The following is a 27,829-nucleotide window of genomic DNA, read 5'->3' on the forward strand; positions in this document are numbered from 1 at the left end:
CCCAAGTGTAACTGCAAACAAGAACTGTGCCCTGCACACCAGGGGCCTGACCATTGGGCACCGGTCTGACTGTGAGCAGCTCTCCCAGCAACACTGACCCTGGGTCCTCCCCAACCCCAGGTGTGGAAATGATGGGCAGAGCCACCTGCTTACCGTCTCATCTGTGCAGATGGAGTGCACCTGGGTCCCAAACATCACTGATGTGAAAATGAGGAAGAGCAGGCCCTCAAAGCACAGCAGGATGAGGAGAATCACTGTGGTGGGTGGAGAGAAGGAGCTGCACTCTGAAAGAGAAGCAGCACACAGGGATTGGTACTGTCACCCACTGCCTGCTGCCCAGGCTCACTGCCCCACTGGGCTCCCACTCTGCCTCCTGCTTGCAGGCCTTCATTCCTCCTGGGTGCCACAGGTCTCTGGCCTCCAGGCTACGGTGAGAATCATCCTGGCCCACACTGGCTATCTCTCAATCCCTCAGGGAGGCCTCCTCAACAGGCCAGACCCCAGCCAGGGCTTCCCTTCCCTAACACAAATCATTCCTTGTTCACTGTCCCCAGTGCCAAGCACAGTGCCTGACACATGGAAGGGCCCAGGAAGGCCTCTGAAGTGAGGCATGAACGCCTGACGACACCACAGGGGACCCTGCTCTCCTCAGAGAGCACAATGCAGGTACACAGGTGGAGAGGCCTGTCCAGTCCTGCTATGGCCATAGGTTTTCTGGGCATTCCTGTATGACATGCTGCCCCTCTGTGCCCCATCAGCTCACAGGCAGCTGTGGAGGATCACTTGGTGGCTTTGGGATTTTAAGCTTGGCAGGGGCAGCTGAACTACTGGGTCTCAGCCTTGACCACAGTGTGAGGTAATGCACTGCCCCCGCTCCCAGGGACATTTGCAGCACCGAGGCCACCAGTGCCAAAGGCCAGGGAGTCGACCAAAGAGGCATGGGCCCAGAGTAGGCACTTTCACTGTCCTGGCCTCCAGCCCCGGGGACCTGAGGCCAGTCCCGCCATCTTCAGGCCTCCACCCACTGCACTGTGAAGCAGTGAGATTTGACTAGAGGTATGGTTTGCTTTTAAGCAGAATCTTTCGTCTGAACAAAGTCTAAGTCAGAAACCCAGCGCATGGAAGAGAAAGGCAAAGGTGCTGTGGAGATGGTGGGGGTGAGCAGGGAGGGGAAGGCCCTGAAGCAAGGTGGCCTGGGAAATGCCAGGCCTGGAAGATGGTGCTGACAGACAGGCTAGGCCCCTTGGTTGGCACTCTTCACCTAAGGACTTCTGCGCCTCAGTGCAGCGGCCCATGCTGGCTGAGCCTGGGCTGTGGTTTATTTCTCGTTGCTTCCATACTTGTGCCTGTTTCCCTGGCTGGAAAGATCAGATCCTGGAGGGCAGAGTCGGGCTTCATTGATTCTGGGAATTAAGGAAGTAAGCACTCCATCCAAGCCGTCCTGCTGGCTCCCCCACGGGAATGTCAGGAGGGGCAAGGGAGGTCAAATGTGGGAATGAGCTTGGAAAGATACCAAGCACCATGTGGGTGACAGGTAAGAAACATCTCATCCACAATGCATATCTCCTCAGGTTTCCCTGGGAACTTATCGATGCCTCAGAATGATTTCTCTTCTTGGCTCCTTGTGGGGCAGGGCTTGGTTGGGGTGGCCACCAGCCTGATGGGCTGGCCGTGGGTGGCTACAAGTATGGGTGGCCTTGGGCTGGGTAGGGTGTTGGGGAGAATGAGAGGCTCTGACATCTGGCAGACACCACGAGGTACAAATCCTGGCACCAATTCCTGATCATGAGCTCTAACTACAAGGCCCATACTAATATTCTGTTCCGGCCCCTGTGTCTTTCCTGTTCTTTGCATTGTGGAATTACCTGTTTCTTTCTGTACTGGTTTGATAGCTGCCTCTCCCACTACACTTCAAACTCCAGGAGTGGGGAGACTTTGTTTTGCTCACTGCTGTACAACCAGCCTTGGGACAGTGCCTGACAACAAAAGGATCTGGGCAAGAGGTTTGGGCTTTCTGAGATTTTGTTTTCCTTTCTGTACAGGGGAATACTTAAGAATTCATGAAAGAACATCTGCACAGTTCGGCCTTGGCCTGGCAGGAGCACATGGGGGTGCCTGCTGGACAAAGCACCTCCTTCTTACCTACCTCTGCTGCCCTGGAGCTGGTGGAAGAGCCCAGGGCCATGGCCTATTCTCCCTCCTTGCAAAGCAGCAAGCATCATTCCTCTGTAGGCTGGGCCCCAGGAATTACCAATGGAGTTTGGGGAGGTAGGAATCAGATCAGGGAGTGTGGAACCACCTCCCTACCCTTCTTTAAATATCAACTCAAAGTGCCCTAATCCTGGGGGACAGCCCTCTGCCCCCACTCACACCAGCTCCTATGGCCCAACAGCTCCACCAGTGCTGAGCAGTGAGGGCAGTAATGGTCATATACAGTCAACTCTCAGGCCTCAACTTTGGGTACTGACCTGTGCCTTCCCAGCCTAGCTGCCCTAGAAGCTGGGTGCCTGAAGCTCACTCCATCAGGAATTTTGACCACAGTTAATCAAGAGCATGGCTGGGAGGACCCTGACCATTGGAGTCAACCAGACAGGGCTAAAAATCTTGCTCCAGACCTAGGCTTGAACTACAGACCCTCTTGTTAGCTGAGTGATCCTGGAAACTTGTTCATCCTCTGTGAGCCACAGCTTTTGTCATCTGCAAAGTGGGAAGCATCTCTCCTACCTTGCAGGCTTGTTATAAGGGCGAAACAATGCACTGCTCAAAAAGCCCTTTGGGCCATTCCTGGCTCCCAGTAGGCATTAATGCAATGGTGCCTTCCAGCACCATTACAACGACAGGGACATTTTGCCTCACTGACAGTCTGTGCTACCCCTATCACCTGCCCAAGTCTGTTAACTTGACGAGAGGTGGGAGGTGTTTGGGATGATAAAATATCCTAATTGGACTCCCTTGTCAAGTAACCAAGGCCACATCTGGAGTAGATCTGGTTCCCCAGGCCTAGCAGAAGGCATGTACTTCAGAATGCTCACCAAGTGATCAGGAACTTGCTGGCGACTCACCTAGATATGCAGAATGGCAAGTTCTGCACATACCCACTCACCCCTACCCTCCTCTCCTCTCTCTATTGTCTGCTGGCTTGACCTCTGCCATTTGACTTATGCCAGAATTGTGGGAAGAAGTCAGCATGTATAGGAAGAGCAAAAGTTCTAAAGACAGTGAAATAAAAAAAAGGAGGCCCATGGAGGGAAAAGCTTAGGAAATACAATGTTCCTTGCTCAAGACGTTTGTCTCACAGATTGTGAGTGTGAAAGAGCCAGCCCAGCAGGTGGCCTCTTATTTCTTTTCCTCCAGCATCTATTGTTTTCCTTCAGGATCCATGCAATCTTCTGGCTGGAGTTTCTCCCTCAGTATTTGCACATTTCAGTGGGATGCCTCTAAAGCAGGAAGAATTATCTACAATCTTAATGTAAATTCACGATTATCAGTGTAAGCAGTTAAAAAACACCATCACAAAAACCAAACAAATTAATAAAGAAACTCCATGTCCTAGCCAGAAAGTAAAAAATGAATCTCTGCAAGACTGGAATAAAATGATCTTCGATTTAAGTGCCTCATGGAAAGACAGAAAACAAAACTTCTCTCCCAGCATGGCTCCCACGCATTGGAACCGGCCTCTGTGCTTGCTTGGGGCCTGCATTCTCCCTGGGCATGCTCAGTCCAGAGGGTCTGTCTGTCCAACTCATGACTTTACCTGTCGAACTGACGTTAAGGGGCTGCATTTTTTCATGAAGAGAGATTCCAGTCTCTGCCATTTCTTCCCTGTTCAGTCCATAGGCTTTCAGGAGATTTAATAAAATGAGGTTGGCCCCTGGCACCATGAAGGAAACAAAGAGCCTCCCCGCCCCCACTCAGGTCACACACCCACCCTGGAGCAGGGAGGAAAGCCTCGGCACATACTCACTTGTCCAATCTTCTTCAAAGCAATGCAGGAAGTGGAATCCCACCATGATGAGGGCGTGCAAGGAAATGAGAGCTATGTACATCTGAAACAGGAAACCAGTGCAGACACCATTGTTGTGAGAATCCTCTGACCTCACGGGCTCCCGGGACAGGGGCACTCAGAATTTGCCACTCAGGAACACTTAGCCAGGCCAAGGCCTGACCAGGAGGGACCAGAGGGCCAGCTAGCAATTCCCTACAGATCCGTCTACCCCCCAGCCCTGGGTCAAGTGAGCAGCCACCTCCGGGAGTATGTGGAACCAGAACAGAAGCAAGCCCGTCACCAGGCATGACCTGGGCTCCAGGCAGTATGAGCTGCCTGGGCGGGGGATTCAAGCCTGCTGTACCTCCTCCCTTGAAAAGCCAGGGTGCTGACTGCTGAGGGCCCTTCTAGTCCTTGCACTAAGTAGACTCCACCTACCTGCAGCTCAGGATTTGAGGTCATCACCCAAACTGCCTTCTTGAGCTACTTAGGTCTAACACTTGGGATGGGAGCCCAGAATACAGCCCTTGCTCATAGCTAATCAACTGAAATCAATTTTCTAAACGCTCAAGTGAAGGGCTTAGGTACAGGCACTTGTTGAGCCAGAGAGATCTTTGGCAGGAAGGCGGAGATCTACAGGGCCAGGCAGTATTCTGAGCAAAGAACATTGTGAATGCTGAGAATTTTCAAAGGAACAAAGTGCTCCATTGCTTCATGGGGGGCAGGGCAGAATTTGGAAGCTGACTTACTGTAAACAGGACGAAGTACTTCTGGTTGTTCTCGCCTACACAGTTGTTGACCCAGGGACAGTGGTGGTCCATCTTCCGAATGCACCGCTTACAAACACTGAAACAGCCCACAGGTCAGACCTTTAGGGCATCCCCATGGTGTTGGGAGGGCCCCAGGGGAACACAGAACCCATGGCTCCTGCTCCACTCCTCTGAAATGGCTTCCTTGGGCACTGCCAGGGGTTTTGCTGGGTGTGTGTCACGTGGGGCTTGGGAGGCAGGGTCAGGACCCCAGGGGTGGCAGTCATTCCAAACGGGTACAGAGTCATTCTCCAAAGCCCCTTAGCTTAACACATACATAGGACGGAACTGACATGGCTACATGGCTAAGATAGAACCTGCTCTCCTGAAGTAATGGGGCTTATGATTTGGTTTCCTGAGAGAAAAAGAATGAAGCAGTTTCAAAAACTTGACCAAGTGGGCTAAGATTTGGAGAATGGCTGCTACCTATTTCCCCAAAAGACCAAACCACCAAGGGATGGGTGGAAGTTCTAGAAGCACTATGAGGTGCTACCAGGGAGGGCCAGGTACCTCCACCATGGAAGGACAAAGGACAGAAGAGAGGGCTATTTCAGAGCAAGGTCAAGGACAGCAGGAAGCCCAGCTCCAAGAACTTTTCGGCTCTAAGATGACCCATTTAGCCAAAAAAAAAAAAAAAAAAGCAAGCAAGCGGAAAAGTCATTTGAGTCCAGGCACAGTGGCTCCTGCCTGTAATCCTGGCACTTTGCGAAGCTGAGATGGGCAGATCATCTGAGGTCAGGAGTTTAAGACCAGCCTGACAAACATGGCGAAACCCCAACTCTACTAAAAATACAAGAATTAGCTGGGTGTGATGGTGCATGCCTGTAATCCCAGCTACTCGGGAGGCTGAGGCAGGAGAATCACTTGAACCCAGAAGGCAGAGGTTGCAGTAAGCTAAGATCGTGCCACTGCACCCTAGCCTGGACAACAAGAGCAAAACTCTGTCTCCAAAAAAAAAAAAAAAAAAAAGTCATTTGAGCTTAACTGTCGACCAGATCAGTTCATTAATTTGCACATTTCTAACATTATTGGGATAATTTTTGGGCTGAGCCTGTTTCAGGCTTATTTGATAGCAAGCACAAACCTGCTCCCCCTTTGGACAATTCAAAGTAATAATATGAAACAAGCGTCCCGGACTACTAGGGGCTTGAAAGCAACTGCTTCCCAAAGCTCAAGTTTAGAAAGACTCATTTGCCATGAGAAAGAAAAAAAACTTTTTATCTGAGGAATGTGAGCCCATTTAATTATTAGGCCTAGAGAGGCACTGAAATAAGACAGCCTGTGACAGCAGTCATGTCTCACACCCCCCTTCGAGATAAATAATTACCTTTTTTTGTGTGTGTGTTAGATAGGATCTTCCTCTGTCACCCAGGCTAGAGTGCAGTGGTGCGATCACGACTCACTGCAACTTCCCGGGTTCCAGCAATCCTTCCACCTCAGCCTCCCGAACAGCTGGGACCACAGGTGCACGCCACCACACCCAGCTAATTTTTTTGTATTTTTGATGGAGATGGGGTGGCCCAGGTGGGTCTCAAACTCCTGAGCTCGAGCAATCCACCTGCTTTGGCCTCCCAAAGTGCTGGGATGACAGGCATGAGCCATTGTGCCCAGCAAATAATTACCTCTTGAAGCCACTAGCTATGTGGGCTCTAGACTGATGCCAAGTAGCCATGGAATGACACACACCCTATAGTTCAACAATGTACAGCCAATCACTAATCAATGTTATTTCTGTAAGCCAATGAGAGCTCCTGTCAAACAGCTTTGTATCAGCCCGCTCCTTTTTCCCTTTAAAAACCCGCTTGTAAATGGGGAAAAGACTCCCTATTCAATAAATGGTACTGGAGATAACTGGCTAGCCATATGCAGAAGGTTGATGCTGGACCCCTTCCTTACACCATATACAAAAATCAACCCAAAATGGATTAAAGACCTAAATGTAAAACCCAAAACTATAAAAACCCGGAAGACAATGTAGGCAATACCATCCTGGACATAGGGCAAAGATTTCATGACAAAGATACCAAAAGCAATCGCAACAAAAGCAAAAATTGACAAATGGGATCTACTTAAACTAAGAAGCTTCTGCATAGCAACAGAAACTATCAACAGAGTAAACAGACAACCTACAGAATGGGAGGAAATATTTGCCAACTATGCATCTGACAAAGGTCTAATTATCTGGCAACTATAAGGAAATTAAACAAATTTACAAGAGAAAAACAATCCCACTAAAAAGTAGGCAAAGGACATGAACAGACACTTCAAAAGAAGACATACATGTGGCCAAGAAGCATATGAAAAAAAAGCCCAATATCACTATCATCAGAGAAGTGCAAATCAAAACCACAATGAGATACTATCTCACACCAGTCAGAATGGCCACCATTAAAAAGTCAAAAAACAACAGATGCTGGCGAAGGTGCGGATACAAGGGAACACTTACACACTGTCGTGGGAGTGTAAATTGGTTCAACCATTGTGGAAAGCAGTGTGGCAATTCCTCAAAGAGCTAAAAGCAGAACGACCATTCAACCCAGCAATCCCATTACTGGATACATACCTAAGGGAATAGAAATCCTTCTACCATAAAGACACATGCATGCAAATGTTCATTGCAGCACTATTCACAACAGCAAAGACACAGAATCAACCTAAATGCCCATCAACCTAAATGCCCATCAACCTAAATGATGACAGATTGACTAGAGATGTGGTACATATACACCATGGAATACTATGTGGCCACAAAGATGGGAACACAGACACTGGGGTCTACCTGAAGGTGGAGGGTAGGAGGGAGAGGGCCAGAAATATAACTATTGGGTACTGGGCTTAATACCTGGGTGACGAAATAATAGGTACAACAAACCCCCATCACACGAGTTTATCTATGTAACAAACCTTCACATGTACCCCCGAACATAAAATAAAAGTTAAAAAACCCCCCCAAAACCTGCTTGAACGAAGGCAACTTGGAAGTGTGTTTCAGGCTGCAGTCCTCAATGTTGGCCCAAATAAACTCTCTCAATTTTGCCTGTTTCTTTATTTAGGTCACCAGCCAATAGACGTGCTCATTGACAATTTTTTTTCAATTCATTATTTTAATGAATTCTAGTCTCCTTTTTATTATTTTGGGGGCATTATTTGTTCAAAACAGGTTGAAATGCTATAAACAAAGCTTTGAAATAATACAATTATATTTCCTTTTAAAAGTTCCTTAGTTCAAGGCCAGGTGTGGTGGCTCACGCCTGTAATCCCAGCACTCTGGGAGGCCGAGGCAGGCAGATTACTTGAGCTCAGGAGTTCAAGACAGCCTGGGCAGCATGGCGAGACCCTGTCTCCAACAAAAATAAAAAAATCAGCCGGGTGTGGTAGTGTGCACCTGTGGTCCCAGCTACTCGGGAGGCTGAGGCAGGAGAATCGCTTGAGCCTGAGGTGGGGAGAGGAGACTGCAGTGAGCTGTGATTGTGCCAAAGTTCCTTAGTTCTGCTGGGCATGGTGGCTCATGCCTATAAGCCCAGCACTTAGGGAGGCCAAGGTGGGAGGATTGCTTGAGCCCAGGAGTTTGAGACCAGCATGGGCAACATAGTGAGATCCTGTCTCTAAAAATAAGTTTTTTTTTTTTTTTTTTTTTTTAAAAAAAAAGCTCTTGGCTTTCAGCTCGGAGGCAGCTAAGGTGCAACCTTCTTCGGTTGTCCCAAATCTGGGTTCATCCAACACCAGCTGCCTCTACCATGCTGCTGAAGTTCGACCTCAATGAGATCAAAGTTGTATAGCTGAGGAACACCAGGAGTGAAGTCAGTGCCATCCTGTGTGGGCCCCCAAGATTGCACCCGCCGCGTGGGTCTGTCCCCAAAAAAGGTTGGTGATGACATTGCCAAAGCAATTGGTGACTGGAAGGGTCTGAGGCTTACAGTGAAACTGATTATTCAGAACAGATAGGCCCAGATTGACATGGTACCTTCTGCCTCTGCCCTGATCATCAAAGCCCTCAAGGAACTGCCGTGAGACAGAAAGAAACAGAAAAATGTTAAACACAGCGGAAATACCACTTTTTTTTTGGAGACAGAGTCTCGCTCTGTTGCCCAGGCTGGAGTGCAATGGTGTGATCTCGGCTTACCGCAGTCTCCAACTCCTGGGTTCAAGCAATTCTCCTGCCTCAGCCTCCCAAGTAGATGGGACTACAGGCATGTGTCACCAAGCCAGGCTAATTTTTGTATTTTTAGTAGAGACGGGGTTTCACCATGTTGGCCAGACTAGTCTTTAACTCCTCACCTCAAGTGATCCCCCTGCCTCGGCCTCCCAAAGTGCTGGGTGGGCTCACAGGCGTGAGCCACTGTGCCCGGCCGGAAATACCACCTTTGATGAGATTGTCAACATTGCTCTACAGATACGGCACCGACCTTTAGCCAGACAACTCTCTGGAACCATTAAAGGGATTCCGGGGACTGCCCAGTCTGTGGGCTGCCAAGTTGGTGGCCGCCACCCTCATGACATCACAGATGACATCAACAGTGGTGCGGTGGAGTGCCCAGCTACTTAGAAGCACAAAGGACGATATTTCAATAAAGGATCATTTGACAACTAAAAATAAAAATAAATAAAAATAAAAAAATTTCCTTAGTTCACACCAGCTTTCCTCTCCACTAGCTTCTATAACTAATTTTACCTTGGGTTCTTGAAAAAGTGCAGAGTGGGCAATGGCAGGTGGACGCTGGAGGAAGGGCTGGGCGTTGGGGCCTTGCTGGATCACACTCACACCACAGTGCTGGCTAAGCTCTTGCTGACCAGCTGGAAGGACAGGGAAAGCATAGGAGCAGCTCTGCTGGGCTGGAGGTGTGCTGTCCCCTGGATTCCAGAACCTGGAAGCAAAGACTACCCCGAAACAGTCCTCCACCATGGTGCTCACTTGTAGCCCAAGGAGAAGATGTGTGCTTTTCAAAGCCTCGCATGAACTTTGGTGGCAATGCAGACCTGAGTCCGCTGAGCTGCCTTGGTCAAACTGGCTAACTCGGAGCCTCTAGTTTCCCTTCTGTACAAAATAAGTTTATTATAAAGAATACATGAGACAGATATTGTGCCTGGCTCAGACGATGTGTGGATTCATACTGGTCTGCACCCTTGCTCTTTTCCACAACTTCAAAGGGCCTTACTAACACAGGCATGTTGGGAATGGGCATATCTCAGACATGCTGGCCTGGTTCCAGAATTTCCCTGGGGACCAGGAGGGCAAGGTAAGAAAAGGAGACACAAAAGGGACATGGAGGTAACAAAGAGCAAGAGAAGTACCAGCAAGTCCATTAGCCACTCTGTTTCTCTCTCTCTGTTACCACTTTTAAAAATACACACGAATATACATATAAGTATACATGTAGAATATATATTTTTAAATTGGTAATGCCTGTTCCCAATACACAATTTTAAAAGTGCAGATAAATAGACAGTGCAGAGTGAGTACTCCCTGCATCCTAGGCCTCAGGCACCAGGTGCCATGCTCCCTCCATAGAGCCTGTTTCTGGCATGTTCTTCCAGAGACCAGCACCTCTGGGTTTCTTAATCCCCTTCCCATCTGGGGAACAAACTCCTGAGGGTAACCACCTCCCTGCTCCTGGCTCCTGAGCAGTTTCTCTTTCATCTGTACTTATTTTTAAAAGGGTTTTCAAGTGGGTGCTCTTGAGACAGTGTTGGCTCAGCGGCAGAGAGGTGCCAAGTGGCTGGACATCCTCTGAAAGCTGCCCAAGAGTTTAAACAAGCTCTTACAGCAAAGCTATTCTTCCCTCTCCTCCCAGCCTCTCTGGAGACAAGGTGTGAATGCCAGGAAGCTGGGTTTCCCAATGGGCTGAGTCTCGCTGGGCTTCCAAATTAGAAAAATAAACACCGCAGGGAGAGTGAGTACAGCCTGCCGAGGGCCACAAGTGTTGGTCTAAAATGCTGGTCCCCGAGTTTCCTGTTTTCAAAGATATGAAATGCCAAACCCACGCTGCCCTTCTCCTTGGGCCAGGTGGTATGCAGAGTGGGTGGGGTGAGGCCCATCCCACGTGGCTGGAGGCACTGCTCAGAGGCTGAGCTGCTCACAGAGGCCAGAAGGGTGCTGGGGCTGGAGCCTGGAGCAGCCAAGGACAGGGACCAGAGGCAGATGTTGAAGGGCAGTGAAGGACATACCACACCCTGCCCTGCTGTTTCACCTCTGGCACCATCTGCCATGAGGAAGAAAAAATGTGGACCTCCCCCCACAACTCCTGACTCCCCAAAGGGAATCAATCACCTCAGAGCCAGCCCTTTTCCCAGCCCCCACTGCATGCACACGGGCAGGGGGCTCAGCAGTGTTCCCTCCCTAGGCATAGCAGGGCAGCCCAAACACAAGGCCAAGGAAGGTTCACAGTTCACAGACTAAGAGCCTCTTCCACACACTTGCTCAGCCATCTTCCCCGTTTTGGCTGTGGATGGCCTCAACGCCTGAGGCCCTTTCTTCATTCTTTCCACTTGGCAAAATCCACCCTATCCTCTAAGGGTCCTTCTTGTCCACAGTCCTCTCCTGGCATTCCTTTCTGGCACTAATTCCAGAGTCTCATGGATGAGACGCTGTAAGCTGGTGAACTCCATGGCACAGGGACCAAGTGTGCAAAAACAATCACAGAAAAGACCAAATGCCCTAAATGGAGGTATCTGCATCCTGGCCTTCCAGGTTTCCCAGGCCCCTTCTATGTTTCTTTGTCGTCACTGTAGAAGAAGGCAGATGCTTCCCTTCTCCCCTTCCTCCAGATTTCCTACCATTTTTTCAGGCCTCAAACCTTGGTAGAATCCACCAAGCTCACTGGCTCATATGTATTCAGTTTCTCTGGGGCTTATGTGTTTCCTCTCCAGGGAGGTATGAGGGCCCTTACTTGGTACTCATCCCCAAAGGAGCTGGCCGAGGCTCTCTTGCTCACCCTGGGTGATGGCTCAACATGGAAACATAGCCACATTCCATGGGGTTCTGTCTCTCCCTATACCAGCACTTACCAAACTGTATCATGGTGGAGAAGTGTGCCTGCCCTGCTTGGGTGGGAGGCTCCTAGAGCCAGGGCCAGGTCTAATCCACCTCTATAAGCTCAGAGTCGAGCTCAGAGCCAAGCCCAGGGCCCCCTTTAGCAAGGGTCAGCTGAATGAAGTCTCTGACACCACAGACAGGAAAGAGCAGGCCTGGAAAATGAGTTCAACTCCATCAGACTGGGATGCTCATGTAGGAAAATAGTAAGAAAACAGCAAGAAGGTACTAAGTGAGCCATGGCGTCACACACAGGTTTTCATTTTACCCCTCACTGGCTATGACTAAAATTATAAGCAAAAAAGACATCTACAGCACATCCTGGCTCCAGCTCAGAAACGATTTTGGGAAGGACAGTGCAGTGGAGTGGAAAGAACAGGGGATCTGAGAGCCGGTCCTCACTTTGGGCTCTGGTCAGAGAAACTTAGGTTCTCCAATCAGCCTCAGCAGAACTACTCTGATCTCTTAGGGTCATTGTGAGCACCAAAAATGTATGCAAAATGCTTTAAAAACAATACTAGCGCTACATAGATTTTCTCAGTAATCATAACCATGAGAAAGACAAAACAACAAGAATCTCTCAGGGGCTCTAAGCAGCCCAGGACTGTCTTAGCCTCAGTGTGGGTGTCCGGGGTGTGGAGGCGGGGGGCTGCCAAAGTCAGAGGTCTCTCCCTCCTCATGCAGAAGAACCTAGCAGGAGTGTCTAATCTTTTGTCTTCTCTGGGCCACACTGGTAGAAGAAGAATTGTCTTGGGCCACACAAAATACACTAACACTAACAATAGCTGATGAGCTAAAAAAAAAAAAAAAAAAAAAAAAGTCTACGCATACATCTTCTAATGTTTAAGAAAGTTTACAAATTTGTGTTGGGCCACATTCAAAGCCATCTTGGGCTGCAAGTGGCACACAGGCCATGGGTTGGACAAGCTTGAAAGCATAAGCCAAATGCCATGGCCATCCACATTAGCATAAATGGCTCCTCCCACAGAGTTTCCACATGCTTCCGTGGTTCCTATGAACAGGAGATTTGACACCAGGATGAAAGAGCATGGGGTTTCAGAGTGCTTCTCCCAGGAAGGAAAGACCCAACCACACACCATAGGGCTGGAAGGAACACCTACAGGCCCAAGGTCTAGGTGTATCTGTGGTATCCACCAGAGACAAGGGAATGGAGACAGTCTCAAATTCTAAAATGCTGGGCGCAAACATATGTGCACACATGCACCTTTGCCTGAGCGGGCAAGGTCGACATCAACTTTAACCAGGCAGGCAGCCTCTGGGCTCAACGACTATAAACAAACCCAGTCTGTCTGGTATGCTGGAGATTCTGCTTATCCAAAATTGTGGGTCCCCAGATGGCCTGGGCCACCACGCACCATCACAAAGGAGCAGTTGTCAGCATGCATTTCTGAGGCAGGAACAGGCAACTCTACAGGCATCCTCACTTTAGTTCATCTGAATCAGCAGCTCTTGCTTTGCCCAAGCTGATCTGTTTACTAGCACACAAGAATACCTCCCTTGGATCATCCTGGGGAGAGAGGCAAGGAGGAGGCGGTGAGGAAAATGCCAGGCGGTGGAGGCAGCTGAGGGCTCAGGGAGAGAAGAGAAAAGAATCACCAAAAGTTCTTTTCTATAATACAAAGTTAACACCTCCCCGTTCTGGTCCAGCCTTTATAAACCCAGCATATCCCTAACTCCATACACATTCTTCTACTAGCAATAGCTTACGCTTGTTGAGCTAGGTGACTCACAGTTACTCATACTTAATCCTCACAACAAACTACAAAGAAACAACCCTTTTTACAGAGGAGAAAGCTGAGGCTCAGAAAGATGCAGCACCTGGCCGAAGGTCCACAGTGTAGCAAGCGACACAGCTGAACTTCCAACACCAACCACTCCAACTTCAAGGCCAGAGTCTGCTCCACCATACCGGGCTATCCTGAGAAACCACATAAGCAAGCTGAGCTTTTTAAAAAAAATCTGAGTGATGGTTAGAAAACAGCTGGCTCCTAAGCCCGAGAGTGGCAAGAAAAGACCAGACTGAAGCCTCCATCTCAGGCACAGGAGGCAAGCCTTGAATTAGATCTCAGAAGCAAGCTGACCCACAGACAATCACCATAGGCCGGAGGAGCTAGCAATCACCATAGGCCCCTGCCCAGGCTCCTCAGCCCTCACCCTCAAGCTTTGAGGAGGTCTGCAGATCTCTCTCTTTCAGACAGAAAAACATACATACAACTACATAAAGTTACATGTGTCATCCCCAAACTGGAGTTCCTGTGGAAAGAGCCCTGTCTGGACTTGGAGCCAGAACTGCCGGGACCCAAACCTGTCTCTAGTACTCACTGCTGTGTGACTTTGGAGCACTCAACCCCTTTGAACCTTAATTTCTTTATCTAGGGAGGCCATCCCTGCAGCAATCCCGATTTCCAGGGGTGAGTAGGAAGATGAAAATAGATGACTGACGCTGAGGCAGGGCAGGCTGAGGTGCCGTGGGCACAGCACACAGGTACTGGGGAGCTGACTCCGGAATCTGAGTGCTGGAGACTGGCCACTCTCCTCTGAAAGACAGGCAGCAAGGCCAGGCAGAAATCGCCGTTCAGATCTCTCACACACCCAAATGTCTCCGCAGGCTAAGCCTGACAAGGATGATGTCCAACACCTGGAGCAGATTCATTCCTCTATAACCCCTCCCCACCCAAACACATACCCTCTGAAAAGGGGACCAAGTGATATTTTTGTATTTCTGTAATTTAGCATGTAAAGTTTCCTTGTATGCCAGTCGAGGTGGCTCACACCTGTAATCCCAACACTTTGGGAGGCTGAGGTGGGAGGATCACTTGAGCCCAGGAGTTCGAGACCAGCCTGGGCAACAAAGTGAGACTGTGTCTCCCTTTGTGTGTGGTGGTGCATGCCTGTAGTCCCAGCTTCTCTGGAGGCTGAGGCAGGAGGATTGCTTGAGCCCGGGAGTCTGAAGCTGCAGTGAGTTATGAGCTTGCATGACAGAGTGAGACCCAGTCTCAAAATAAATAAATAAAATTTTTTTAGAGACAGGGTCTCACTTTGTTGCACAGGCTGGAGTGCAGTGGTGCAACCTTGGCTCACTGCAGCCTCGGACTCCTGGGATCAAGCGATGCTCTGCCCTCAGCCTCCTGAGCAGCTGGGGCTGCAGACGTGTGCCACCACACCCAGCTAATTAAAAAAAATTTTTTTTTTTGAGATGGAGTTTCACTCTTGTTGCCCAGGCTGGAGTGCAATGGCACAATCTCGGCTCACCGCAACCTCTGCCTCCCGGGTTCAAGCGATTCTGCTTCGGCCTCCCGAATAGCTGGGATTACAGGCATGTGCCACCACGCCCGGCTAATTTTGTATTTTTAGTAAAGACGGGGTTTCTCCATGTTGGTCAGGCTGGTCTCGAACTCCTGACCTCAGGTGATCCGCCCGCCTCAGCCTCCTAAAGTGCTGGGATTACAGGCGTGAGCCACTGCGCCCGGCCTAATTTTTTAATTTTTTTGTAGAGACAGAGTCTCGCTTTGTTGCCCAGGCTGGTCTTGAACTCCTAGGCTCCAGTGATCCTCCTGCCTTGGCTTCCCAAAGTGCTGGGATTACAGGTGTAAGTCACTGTGCCCAGCCAATAAAGTACAACTTTTAGCTAGATGTCTTCTCATCAGAAAAACTTAATAAAGAAACCTGAAAACAAAACAGAAAACTGACCACAGATAAGATGGGGAAATGGCTTTCTTTTTTGGTTTAATTCTGCAACTATCATAACCTTTAGAAGTTTTAAAAGAAAGTCTTCATTCAAGGACAACCCCTTCATTTCAAGTCCCAGACATTCACAGAATGATTTTCTAAAGCTTTTTCTCATGGTACCCTTGTAATAAAGCTGTGAGGTAGGAAAAGCAGGAATCCCCTCCATTTTACATATATAAAAACAAAGGCCCTGCCCAGGTCCTATGTCAGGTGTGGCAGAGCCAAGTCCCGGGACAGGTGTCCTGAGGCCAAACCAAATGCTCTTTGCAATCTAGAGGGCTCACAGGGACCAGGAAGGAGACTCACAATGATCACTCTCTGCCCAGAGCAGGGGACATTTGGAATCCCGATGCTGACTTGGCCCCTGTTGGGGAAGTGTGTGCTACTCCAGGAGGCACGTGTTGGCGGGGATGGAGGGAGGCAGGACAGTGGGAGAAGAGAGGAGGTGAGCCCCAGTGAGTGTACCTGCAGTGGTGGGCTCGGTCGGGCTTGATGCTGCAGCATTTGGGGCACTTGTACACCACCTGCCCAGGCTTCAACTGTAAACTCTCGATGAATTCTTTAGTGGCATTTCCTTTGGGCACTGCCCCCTGTAGGAAAGATGAAAGGTATCAGGGTTGGGCTGAGGGTTCTATCAGCTCTAACATTCTACAGTGGGGATAGTTATTTGAAAGCAGCAACCACACACACACATGGACAGGACACTTTGATACCAACAACATGTGGACTCTGTGTTCAGAATTATGCCAACATTAAGGAATATTTATTGACCAAAAATTTTTCTGAGGAAATGCCATTAGGCCACATTAATTCTTTGATTTCTTTTCTTTTCTTTGTTTTTTTGTTTTGTTTTGTTTTTTGTTTTTTGTTTTTTTTAGACAGAGTCTTGCTCTGTCGCCCAGGCTGTAGTGCAGCGGTATGGTGTAATCTTGGCTTGCTGCAACCTCCGCCTGCTGGGTTCAAGCGATTTTCCTGCTTCAGCCTCCCGAGTAGCTTGGATTATAGGTGCTAGCCACCACGCCCAGCTAATTTTTTGTATTTTTAGTAGAGATGGGGTTTCACCATGTTGGCCAGGATGGTCTCAATCTCCTGACCTTGTGATCCGCCCGCCTCAGCCTCCCAAGGTGCTGGGATTACAGGTGCAAGCCACCACACCCGGCCAATTCTTTGATTAATTTTCTACACTAAACAGTGACATTGTTCCTGATTACTTTGTATTTTCATTTTACTGGAATTATTTTAATTGAATCCATTCTCTCCTATATAACAGCAAGGATTTGGCTCACTGACTATTTTTTGGTCTATATTAAATTTCCTGATAACAGCTTCTCCCTTTCTAAGTTTCACTGGTGAGCAACATGTCTAACAGTTTCCCCAGATCAAAATTTGCAGCTCCACATTTTAATGGGTTGTTTGCTGGGATTAAGTTTTACTTTTACCAGTGGTATTGTTATGAATAATTGTAATCTATATTTGGTTCTTAGTGAATCCATAAGCAACTGGGAGCTGCTGCCCTCAGGTATTTGACTTGCTGTCTGGCCAGAGCTGCTCTCTGATTTGCTCTTCCACCTGTGGAGTATGCTTGTGAATACTTAGCGTTCTTTAGAGCCAATGGCAGAGCCAAAATGCCATAAGATTCTGCTCTGGCTGTGCACCCATCCAAACAGAAGGAAAACAGGCAGTGCACAGGCCTAAGTAGGGTCTTAATAACCAACCTTCACCAAGAGCCTGCTTGGTGCTGAGCCCTGTGCTCTCATGCTCACTGCTATGGACTCAGGAATCAAACGAGGTCCCTGCTTCCAAGACTTATAGTGTTTTGGAGGCAGACAAACGATTCTAGTAAAAGAGGTTACATGCTGTGGAAGGTATTTGTGTTGAGGGAGCACAGAGGAGCCAGCAGCCAATTAATCAGGGGAATCAGAGGAGTTTTAAGTAGTGATGTTCAACAGTTGTCTCGAGGAATGTATAGAGGCTGGCTAGGTAGACCTGTGGGAGAAAAGGGATTCCAGCAGAGGAGGGCATGAGTAAAGACAAAGAGGTGAGGGTGAGCATGGCATATCTGGGAGACAGGGAGAATATCAGTGTGCTGAACTGTGCGTATGCAGTGTCAGCAGGGAGGCCGGACCGATGGGCCGGGGCCAGCCCATGTGGTACGCTGAATACCAGGTTGGGATGGGATTTTTCTTTATAGGTAGCCTAGAGCCATTAGGTAACACTGGTGCTTCAGGAAGAGAGCTCAGTTGCCTGTGTTATGTGGATCATATAAGAAGAGGGAGAGATGAAAATTCCAGACACCACGTAGGAGGTTATTGTTGATGGTCCAGTAAGGAAAAACTGAATTGCGAGGATGGAGGGGGAGAAGTGGAGAGGAAATTCTGAGATCTGAATCTACAAATGATGGTAGGGAACCAACTTGTTATTGGGTGGTGGAGAGGGTAACAAAAAAGGAGGAGATGAGCCCCAGTAGGGTTTCCATTTTTAGCAGCTGGTAAGTGGTGGCATGTCAAAGCCATTAAGAGAGCAGAAGGAAGTTCTGAGAAGAGCTGATCAGTTCAGTTAGGGTATGCTGAGTCTGAAGTGCCTGAGGGACACCCAGGAAGGTATCTGGGAATATAGGTCCAAGAAGTAAGAGAGAAGATCAGTCAGTGGCATAGCACAAAGGGTTAGAGCTGGCTTGGAAGTCCCCTGGCCTTGCTTTAAATCTGAGCTCTACATTTGCGAGTGGTGTGCCCACTGACAGGTGGGCCTATCTATGCCTTAGTTTCCTAATCGGTGAGGCAGGACTCATCTTATCTAATTCCCAGCATTGCTGAGAAGGTTAAACTAGACATAGACAACTTGCAGAAAGGGCTCAGATGGTACTGCCACAGATAAAGTGCTCAGTAATATGGTGGTCTGTTTTCTGGGTCTGGTGTTGGCACCAATGCTGCAGCTTCAAAAAACTACAGATGCCTAGACTCTTATGCAGCACTACTATAAAAAAACTACCAGGGAGTATGGCCCTGACTTCTGCATTTTTTACACTCCCTAGCAGAGTCTTCTACTCTATAGCCAGGGCTGAGAGCTACTGTGCCAGACCAGAAACTCCATGATTGGGTCTACCTTGATCAGCATCAGATGCCCTGGCCTGGTACACAGTATGACACAAAGTGAAAGGTAAAAGATCCAGCAGCTTCCAGCAAAGGGGTGAAAGAAGTAGTGACAACAAGGAGCCAAGGATGTGCCATCCTGGGAACTCTGCCTGCTTGGCCCAGCTCCCAAACAAGAACCACACCTGACACGAGGTCAAGCCACAGCTATGGCATTGGACTGGGGCACTCTTCCCTCCATGACCCCTGTGTCAGGTCTACTTCACAGCAAGCTCCACTCCTCAGTAGGCACCCATGAGATACCACAATCAGGGAAGTCAGTGCAACATCAGAAGGACAGAAACTAAGACTGTCCCCACATTCTGCATGTGCCCAGAGTGAAAGTACAGTTTATTAGGGTGGGCAAATTGGGAGTTTCAGATAGAGCACCCTGGTCTCCCCAGAGTTGGACCGATGGATTATAACAGGCCAAGTGAGGGGTTCCCAGGGCAGAAGCGATGAAGACTGGGTGTCAGAACCTTTCCTATAAAAGAATTCTGGGAAGGGAAGAGCCACTGAAGAAACAGAAAAATCTTTAAGTGCTGGAAATGCAAGGGAGCTGTGGTTCTGTCTTGCATTGTGAAAATGACTCACAGTGGATTAAGATTCCAGCTAAGAAAACTGCAGAGACAAGTCAACCAACAACTCTCTCCTGAAGGTCTACACCATGCCGAACACTGTGGGAAGTACAAAGAAGCGATGGGAGCCCAGGCCTCATACAGCTGGTGGGTGGACAGGTGCAGATGCAGTGAGGCTGCTGAGGCAGAGCACCTAGAGAAAGGCATGGCCACCAGTGCGTCAGGAGCTAAAGGGAGGCAGGAGGACTGAAAGTGGGGATCCTAGGAAGGCCAGGAGGATCCTGGTGGATACTAAGCAGGAGAGGAGCACCTGGGAGGAAAATCAGTTCAAGCACGGACCTAGAGGTGGGCCTACAGATCTCCTGTCGTCTGCTCTTCACATGGCTCTTTGCTGGGCCCCAGCCCTTCCCCTGCTAAGCCTCTGCTTCTCCTGCCCCAGTGAGGACCTATTCACTCCTGAGATGGGCAGCACTTGGCTGACCTGTCATTCAGAGCAATGACGTGCTTCCCCACTGAGGATGAGGAGCCAAAGGCTCACAAGGAGCAGGAGACAAGGAGGCAATGAGAAAGTCTGAAGGAACACTTGTCCACATGCAAGCGCACCTCAGTGCTGCAGGCTCAGACTGAGAGTGGGGTGGAAATGAGGTCCTTTATACTCTTTCAACTCTCTAAAGCATTTCATTACTTTTTTTTTTAAGTTAAAACAGTAGAAAAAAAATCTGGTCTGCAAAATGTAGTCAGATGTCAGAAAAGCCTATGACAGAAAGTTTAAAAGCAAACACATTTTGGTGGGCAAGGACCACATGGTATCTACAATACCAGTTAGAATACAGTTTTGGACATTAAATATGCTATAAAAATACACAATTATTGACACAGGAAACATCTATAACAGATTTTATATATATATACACACACATATAAATAAGAAAAAAGAAAAAAAATGTGTGGTGGTACATGTCTGTAATGTTAGCTACTTGGGAGGCCAAGGTGGGAGGATAGCTTGAGGCCAAGAGTTTGAGAGCAGCCTGGGCAACATAGTGAGACCCTATGTAGGAGGATCACAGGTACTTTTAATTTTCTTGACTATATTTATGAAATATTCTATTAGAAACAAGTGGCTTTTGCAAAGAGGAAATGATCCATTAAAAACAAGCAAAACAAAAACAAAAACAAAAACTTGAGGAGCCACCCAAAGTAGGAATATGATCAACTTTCCTGAGGCTTGTAACCAAAATGTCATTATTGTCTCACCTTGAGACATCCAACGGGCCACCAGTGAGGCACTGGTGAAGGGCCAGCGTCTGGAAGGTTTCATGAAGGTGAGGCAGGGCCCAGACCACATGGCATAAGTGGATTTCCAAGGGGGCCTGGGAAGGGCACTGGTCCAGGCAGAGGACAGGGTCTCAAGCCCAAAGGGCCTTATTTTTCATTCTTTTTTCTTTTTTTTTTGAAACAGGGTCTTGCTCTGTTGCCCAGGCTGGAGTGCAGTGGCACGATCTCAGCTCACTGCAGCTTTGACCTTCCAGGCTTAGGTGATCCTCCCACCTCAGCCGCCCAAGTAGCTGGAACTACCGGCACAAGCCACCGTGTCCAGCTAATTACAAAAATTTTTTTTAGAGACAGGGTCTCACTATGTTGCCCAGGCTGGTCTTGAACTCCTGGACTCAAGCGATCCTCCTGCCTTGGCCTTCTGAAGTGCTGGGATTACAGGGGTGTGAGCCATTATCCCCAGCTGTGTTCTCTTTCATGTAAAAAGTAATTGAGTTTGGGCAACTGTGTGGATCCTAAAACCAGAAAACCACAACTAGAAGTTACTATTGTCATGTGTATAAGAGAAAAAGTGCAAAGGGACATCCTTTCCCCCAAGGAGATGAAGCAACGAGGCTTGAGTTTTCCTAAATTATGGCCCAGGTGGTTTTTTTGTTTAGTCCCAGTTTTTAAGAAGGTCCCAGCCACCAGAATGTACTGTAAGCCCCAGGGGACCCTGTATAAAAGACTGCAAGAGGAAACCTCTAACCCATAAAAGGGAATCAGAGCTCTTGTTTGGTATTCTCATTACGGCCTATTTATTCCAGACCTTGAGTAGAGACATCATTCAGCAGCTCAGCCTTTCTAAACATGTGCCCCCACAATGCAACTCCATTTGCATAAATCTCCCAAAAGGCCCATCTCCATTCAGGCAGGGCCCCACCCATCCAACCACCTGAGCCCACCTCTCAGAGCCAGAGAGCAGCTGGGCCAGCCCCCGAGACTGAGGAGTCTGATGCATACACTTTCCAGTCTCTGCCTCAGGCAACTTTTTGTTTCATTCTTTTTTAAAATGCATATTATGCTCTTTTGGGCTCATCTCCACAGATTTCAGAGCTCTTTGTTATTAGTTCATGGTAAGGAACTTTGTTCTTTACAATCCTGGACAGACAGCAGGAGGTTGAAGGCCTGAGACATTTTTGTCACTGCTGTCATGCTTGCATTACTGAGAAATGCCTATCCCCCTACCCCACGTTCTTACACACTCCACAGGGATGTCTTGAAGCTTCCACACTGCTGCAAGCCTAGCAGGTCAAAATGCACTGACTTTATCTCTCTCATTTCCAAAGTAATACTTGTTCATGGTTTTAAGAAAGAAAATACAGATGAAAAAGTGGAAAAGGAAAAATTCACTCTGATTTGATCACCCAAGACAAGTACTACCAACATTCTGAAACATATTCTTAAAGTCTTTTCTCTTTGTACTAAGGTAAAAACACTTTAAAAAATCTATAGGCTCATAAAAAGCAGATCACAAAGCTTCCAAAATATATATTTGGCCCCACAGTGGAACCAATTTAAATCTGTTTTAAAATAAGTGTGTAGAAGCTGTTAAAGCTTTTCTGCTCTAGTCATGGCAGAACTCCTTCCACATTCTCTGCACAGAGCTCTGAGTTTTCAGTGCAGAAGGAACATAATGGTACTTGTATGTGCACCTGTGTGTATTTAGGGGTGGGGTAGGGTGTGATGTGCCTCCATCAGCCATTCCCCTTAGTAGGTAGCCCAAACTTCTAGTACCTTCCTTGACCCCTGCCCACTTCCTTTTCTATTTTGGAGCAAATTAAGGCTGCTAGGGTTAAATCCTTCTCATATTCCTCATCTCACTGCCTCACTGTCCCTGGACTCACGGGTACGCACTGTCTTGGAAGATGAGGCTCAAGTCAATCCTGGCCCTCAGGGCCCCCGTACCATTACCTCCAAGCTTTCTCCTTGTGTTCTTAGCAGGCTCTGAGCTCTCCCTGCCCTTTCATAGCTAAGCTGCTTGAAGCCTTGTGCACCTGATGTCTCTGCTGACCTCTCCCTTACTGTTCATGCACCCGTCCCCTCCATACCAGGGAACTGTTCGCACCAGGTCACTGAGCAAATCCAAAAGTCAATTCTTAGCCCTTGTCTTCCTTGGGGTCTCCTCACTGTCCTTCTCCCTGTCTGTGGGGCTGTGCCTCTCCCCTCCTCTTGGAATCCCGCCCATCCAGGCTACTGGTGTTCCTCAGGGTTCAGGGTTTCACCCCAAGACTCCTTCCTTCCCTGCTCATTCTGCACTCTCTCCTGAACAATCTTCAACTCTACTTCCACCATCACTCGGTGATAATGCTCCAGTCACAAGCTCCAACTCAGACCTCTTGAATCTGCAGATCTCTCTATCTGGCTGTCCCAAAGGCACTGTGCACAGCTAAAATGGAACCTGCTGCTTTCTCACCAAACTGTTCCCTCAAGTCTCCCTTTCCTGGCCCATAGCATATCCATGTACCCGGTCACCTGGGGTAGAAATCCAGTAATCACCACCAATTCCTCTAATCCTCTTCCCCACATCCCATTCACTCCACCAGGTTAATTCTGCCTCAGACTGTGCCTTGAATCCCATGCTCTCCCCTCCATGCCATCACCATGCCTTAGTTCAGCCCATCATCATCTGCCCCAGACTATTAGAGCATCTCCCAGGTCTTCCTGCCTCTAGTCTCTCCCTCAAATCCTGCAACCCGCTTCTATCCTTTCTCCCAACTAATTTCCAGAGTAAACTTTCTTAAATGGAAATCTGATCACATTATTCCCCTGGCCTAAAACCTTCACTGGCTCCCTAGGGACCATGGACCAGAGTCCAAGCTCCTGGGCAGGGCTCTTGAGGCCACCATATCTCAGCCCTGGACTACCAATCCAGTGCCACCTCCCTCCGTAAACAGTCCCTCCCTGTGGTCTATTTGGAGTTTCCCAAAGGCAACATTCTAAGTTTTCCTTTCTACCCTCAGGGGCTCCATTTAAGCACCAACCAAACCCTCACCCGCTCCAACTTGCCAGGCACCTCCTTGCTTCTAGCACCCAAATTAAAATGCACCCAGGGATCACCTTCTCTGCTACTTCCTCATGGCCCCAGGCCACATCCAAGGCAGAACCCATTACTTAGCCTTTGTGCTACCACAGCTTGTATGGATAGTATGGAACACATCATTTAATTACACACCATCTCTCCTACATCACAGGACATTCCTGGAGGACAAGACAACATCTGTCAACTTGTAGCTCAGCAAACTGCTTAGGGCCTGGCACGAAGAATGTATTCAATAACTCAAGCTGAATAATGATACATTTATTGAGCACTTACAGGCCAGGCATAGTTCCAAATGCTTTGTGACAAAACTATATGTTGTTAGTTACTTCTGACAACAAACCTATGAGGTAGAGATTATGGTATTCCCCATTTTAAACATGAGGTAACAAAGGCAGGGAAGTCAAGCATCTTCCCAAGGTAACACAGCTAATAAGCGGCAGAAGTAGGGTTCTGACCCAGACAATCCAAGTCTAGAACCTATGCCACTATCAGAAGACAAACATATCATTACCAGGTATTTCTGTTAAGTGACTTGGAAAAAACTTTATTTTAATTGCCTGATGTCACAACATCATTCTACCACCACCAACTACCTCAGCACACTAGTATTAAGATTGAAACAGGCCTAGGATACTAAGGCTGTTTCAATAAGTATCTAGGATAATATGATAATATAAAAAGAAACAATGGAAAGTAGTGGAGACAGGTTCTAAAGAAATGCCAATAATTTCAAGGACTCAACATTCCATCCATTTCAAGCTACAAGAATGAAAACCTGCTTAAATTGTTTCAGGGCCATGGGATCAAAGCCCGTGCACACCCACCAGTCTGGGTAGAAACTCCAACACCTCTCCCAGGAGCATGGTAACCAACCCCAGGCCTGCATCACTGGCCATGTGTCTCCTCCACAGAAAAGTAAAAGGTAGCTAGTTGGTCCCCAAATGGGCTGCTTTCCTCCCTCTGAAGCCAGAAAGCTTTTCCTGTTGGGATTTATAAGTTGCTCGGGGGCAGGGATGAAAAGTTGCCTGGCATGAGGGAGAATGCAGCACGATACTCCAATGGACCCTCAGGCAAGTCCCCTACCCTGATGCAGTGAATGTGCCAATCCTTCTGGGCAAGATGCACAAGGCGCTTCTCTGGCTGCATCCAGCACCTGGCCTGCTGTTCCTCTTCTATGTTCCCACAGGTCCAACATCATGCTGCCATGTTACCCTTCCAGGAAATACTTGCCACTTGGGCTCTGAACACAGCACATGCTCTGTAAGGCTGTTGAAAGAGACTCCAGAAGGGAATACCAATTGCATGTTTGAAGTGAGCCCCAATATTTCCACTCAATGACTTTTGGCAGCTGAAATGAAAAGCACTGGCCGGTAGTGGTCTGAGATAGTCATGGAGGTCTGTTTACAGCAAGGTGTTCACAGAGTGGGATTCAAGAGGGGTCGGGGTGGGGGAGCAGGTAGACAGACGAATTTTCTTTTCCTTAACAATGTGGTTAAATTGACTATAAATCCAGTCATGCACATCATGATGTTTCAGTCAATGACAAGTCCCTCAAGATTATAATACTATGTTTTTACTGTACCATTTCTATGTTTAGATATACAAATATTATCGTGTTACAGTTGCCCACAGTCAGTATTCAGTACAGTAACACGTTGCATGGGTTTGTAGCCTAGGAACAAGAGGCTATTCAATACGGTGTAGGTGTGCAGTAGGCTGTACCATCTAGGTTTGTGTAAGTACAGTCTATGATGTTTGCACAATGGTCAAATTGCCTAACAACACATTTCTCAGAACTTATCCCCATCAAGTGACACATGACTGTATATTCCTCCTTTTCTCAAGTCTCAGATTTGAAATAATTTATGAAGTTAATAAACGATAAGATCCAAAAAAGGAGGGGCAAAAATATACTGATCATAAGGGTTTATACAATTACTGTCATTGTGTAACACTTGGCTTTGAGCTTCCTGGCAGCCAGGACAAAAAGAAACAATCTACATCTGTCACGTTTAAGCATCTTCTGGGAGACAGACATTGTCTCAGAAATAAAGAAGCCCCTCAGGATTCCTGAGGGAGCTCAGAGAATGAGGAATTTGGAAAAGAAAAGGTGGTGAAACCAAGAAATGAGGAAAAGAGAGAGAAGGGTAGTAAGATAAGGGTTTCTGAGTCCAGTTTGTCTTCAAGAGGCTGCCTCCTCAGGACACATGGAGCCATTCTAGACTTATAAACGTCTAAAGTGTTTCCAGAACACAGAAAGCCCCTATAATGACATTACACAACCTCAGAGTGGGCAAGGAGAAGGCGTCAGGAGACCAAACATGAGCCTGACTTGTGCTCCTGCCCACACCCATGCTGCCTCCAGGCCAGCCTGCCTGTCAAGTGAGGCACCTGCCCTGCTCCTCTGTCCATTTGTCCTCCTCCCTCTGTTTAGAGACCTGTCCCTTTTGCCCTATTTCTCAAATGGCTGTCTCACTTCCAAGGGGGCTGTTTACACATCTGTGAGTCATTTCCCACTTCCCTTTTCTTTTCAAGCTCTATGTGGACCTATCTACTGCTACATTGGAGTAAATCACTGAAAAATGGTCCAGAAGGCTATGGTGGTTGCAATTGTTCAGATATTACACTTGGAATAATTATTCCAAAGCTGAAAGTGGTAAAGTAACTGCTTGAGGGAGACCATAAGGTGTATATATATATATATATACACACACATATATATACATATATATACACACATATATATACATATATATACACACATATATATACATATATATACATATATGTATATATATATATTTTAAACTAGTAATGATAACAAACCAAAGTGATACACAATGCATACATTGCTTATAACCTTTGGATATAAACTGTTCTGAAAAAGTATGTGCAACATGAATTCTTGAGATATAAAACATAATCCCATTAGGGAACTCCTTAGAACCCTGCAGTGACCACTTTCTAAAAAAAGACGACTCTGCAATAATAAGGAACCCCTAACTTACCTGCTTATCACCTGGGCTTCCAACTCTGCTCCTTGAAATCCCAGGGTGCCCCAACAGTGCCTTAGGAGCTCCCGCTTCTGCAGCCCCACCTCTCTGTTTTGCATACTGGGTTTTGCATGAGATATCATGTGCTGGGGATGGGCAGAGGCAGGTGGTAGCATGAAGACCCTAAAATAGGGCACATCTATAGAACATGCTTTCAGTTGCTTCCCTTACTAATGGTAGATATTTGACAAATTCTTCATTTTTGGGGCCAGTTATCTTTGGGGCTACCAGCAAAATACACCTCTGGGAAGCTAACTGTTGTTTAGGATACAGTCTGTGCCTCTCACTGCTTTGGGATTGGAAGCTGGCAACACACCACAGTGAGAATCATGCTGTCCTGCATCCACTGCAAGGGCCAGCTGGCCAAGGTCCCTGGAGAGGCTGTACGCTTCAATGCAGTGGGTAAAGAACCCATGTATGTGAGGGCAGTGGGAATGCCAGGGCAGAAGGCTCCCCTCTCACTGCCCAACATCCAGTTCCCTGTTTTCACATGCCTTCCAGAAACCAATGACCTCCACACACACTCTTTCCAACCCTGATCCTCCATCAGCTCCAGACTGACTATCTACTGCCCACCTAGCATCTCTACTTGCACATAATATAGTGGCAGTCTGACTAGAACATAAGCCTTGATTTCTCCTCCAAAATCAATAACGGGCACCAGTGCTCCCCAAGCTGCTCTAGCTAAGACTCTGGAAGGTACACTCTCCAATCTCTCTCCATTCTGTCAGTTCTGAACTGCATTCTCAGGCCTGGCCTGAGAGGTAAATGTGAGGGAAACGTGGGAGCTATAAAGCATTCGAATACCCAGGGCCCTGCCCCCAGACCAATTATAGTAGTCTCTGGGGGTGGGGCCCAGCCATCAGTACTTTTAAACAGCTCTCCAAGAGATGGTACAGGCAGGATTGAAAACTAATAGCTTAAAACAGACTCCAAATCCAACAGCTTCTCTCTGGTTTCACTGCTCTCACTTTGGATTTTATTCTAAGTGCAGCCGGCAGCCTTCAGAGAGACAGGGTGTGATCTGATTTGCATTGTGCTTGTAACACCTTGAACCTCCATTGCAAGCACAATGCAAATCAGATCACACCCTGTCTCTCTGAAGGCTGCCGGCTGCACTTAGAATAAAATCCAAAGTTCTC

At 47.8% G+C, this 27,829-nt stretch overlaps 1 protein-coding gene across 33 annotated transcripts in view; it reads right to left on the reverse strand.

Annotated features, from left to right (window-relative positions):
* Positions 1-27,829, reverse strand: part of ZDHHC3 (zinc finger DHHC-type palmitoyltransferase 3) — a 61,083-nt gene that overhangs the window by 13,880 nt on the left and 19,374 nt on the right. For 18 of the 33 annotated variants that reach the window (XR_010155581.1, XM_009445335.5, XM_009445330.4 and 15 more), the window contains 5 exons: positions 16,040-16,164; positions 4,735-4,831; positions 3,965-4,046; positions 3,755-3,838; positions 154-284 (listed from right to left, as the gene is read on the reverse strand). Coding sequence is in view for 32 of the 33 variants with exons in the window: in XM_009445335.5 (XP_009443610.1) it covers positions 154-284; positions 3,755-3,838; positions 3,965-4,046; positions 4,735-4,831; positions 16,040-16,164 (519 nt within the window). In the remaining variant the exon portion in view is untranslated. The remainder of the gene's footprint in view (positions 1-153; positions 285-3,754; positions 3,839-3,964; positions 4,047-4,734; positions 4,832-16,039; positions 16,165-27,829) is intronic. The other 15 variants (XM_009445337.5, XM_009445333.4, XM_063806750.1 and 12 more) reach the window with 1 other exon arrangement.

This window comes from Pan troglodytes, chromosome 2, assembly GCF_028858775.2.
Source record: "Pan troglodytes isolate AG18354 chromosome 2, NHGRI_mPanTro3-v2.0_pri, whole genome shotgun sequence".
Lineage (NCBI taxonomy): Eukaryota > Metazoa > Chordata > Mammalia > Primates > Hominidae > Pan > Pan troglodytes.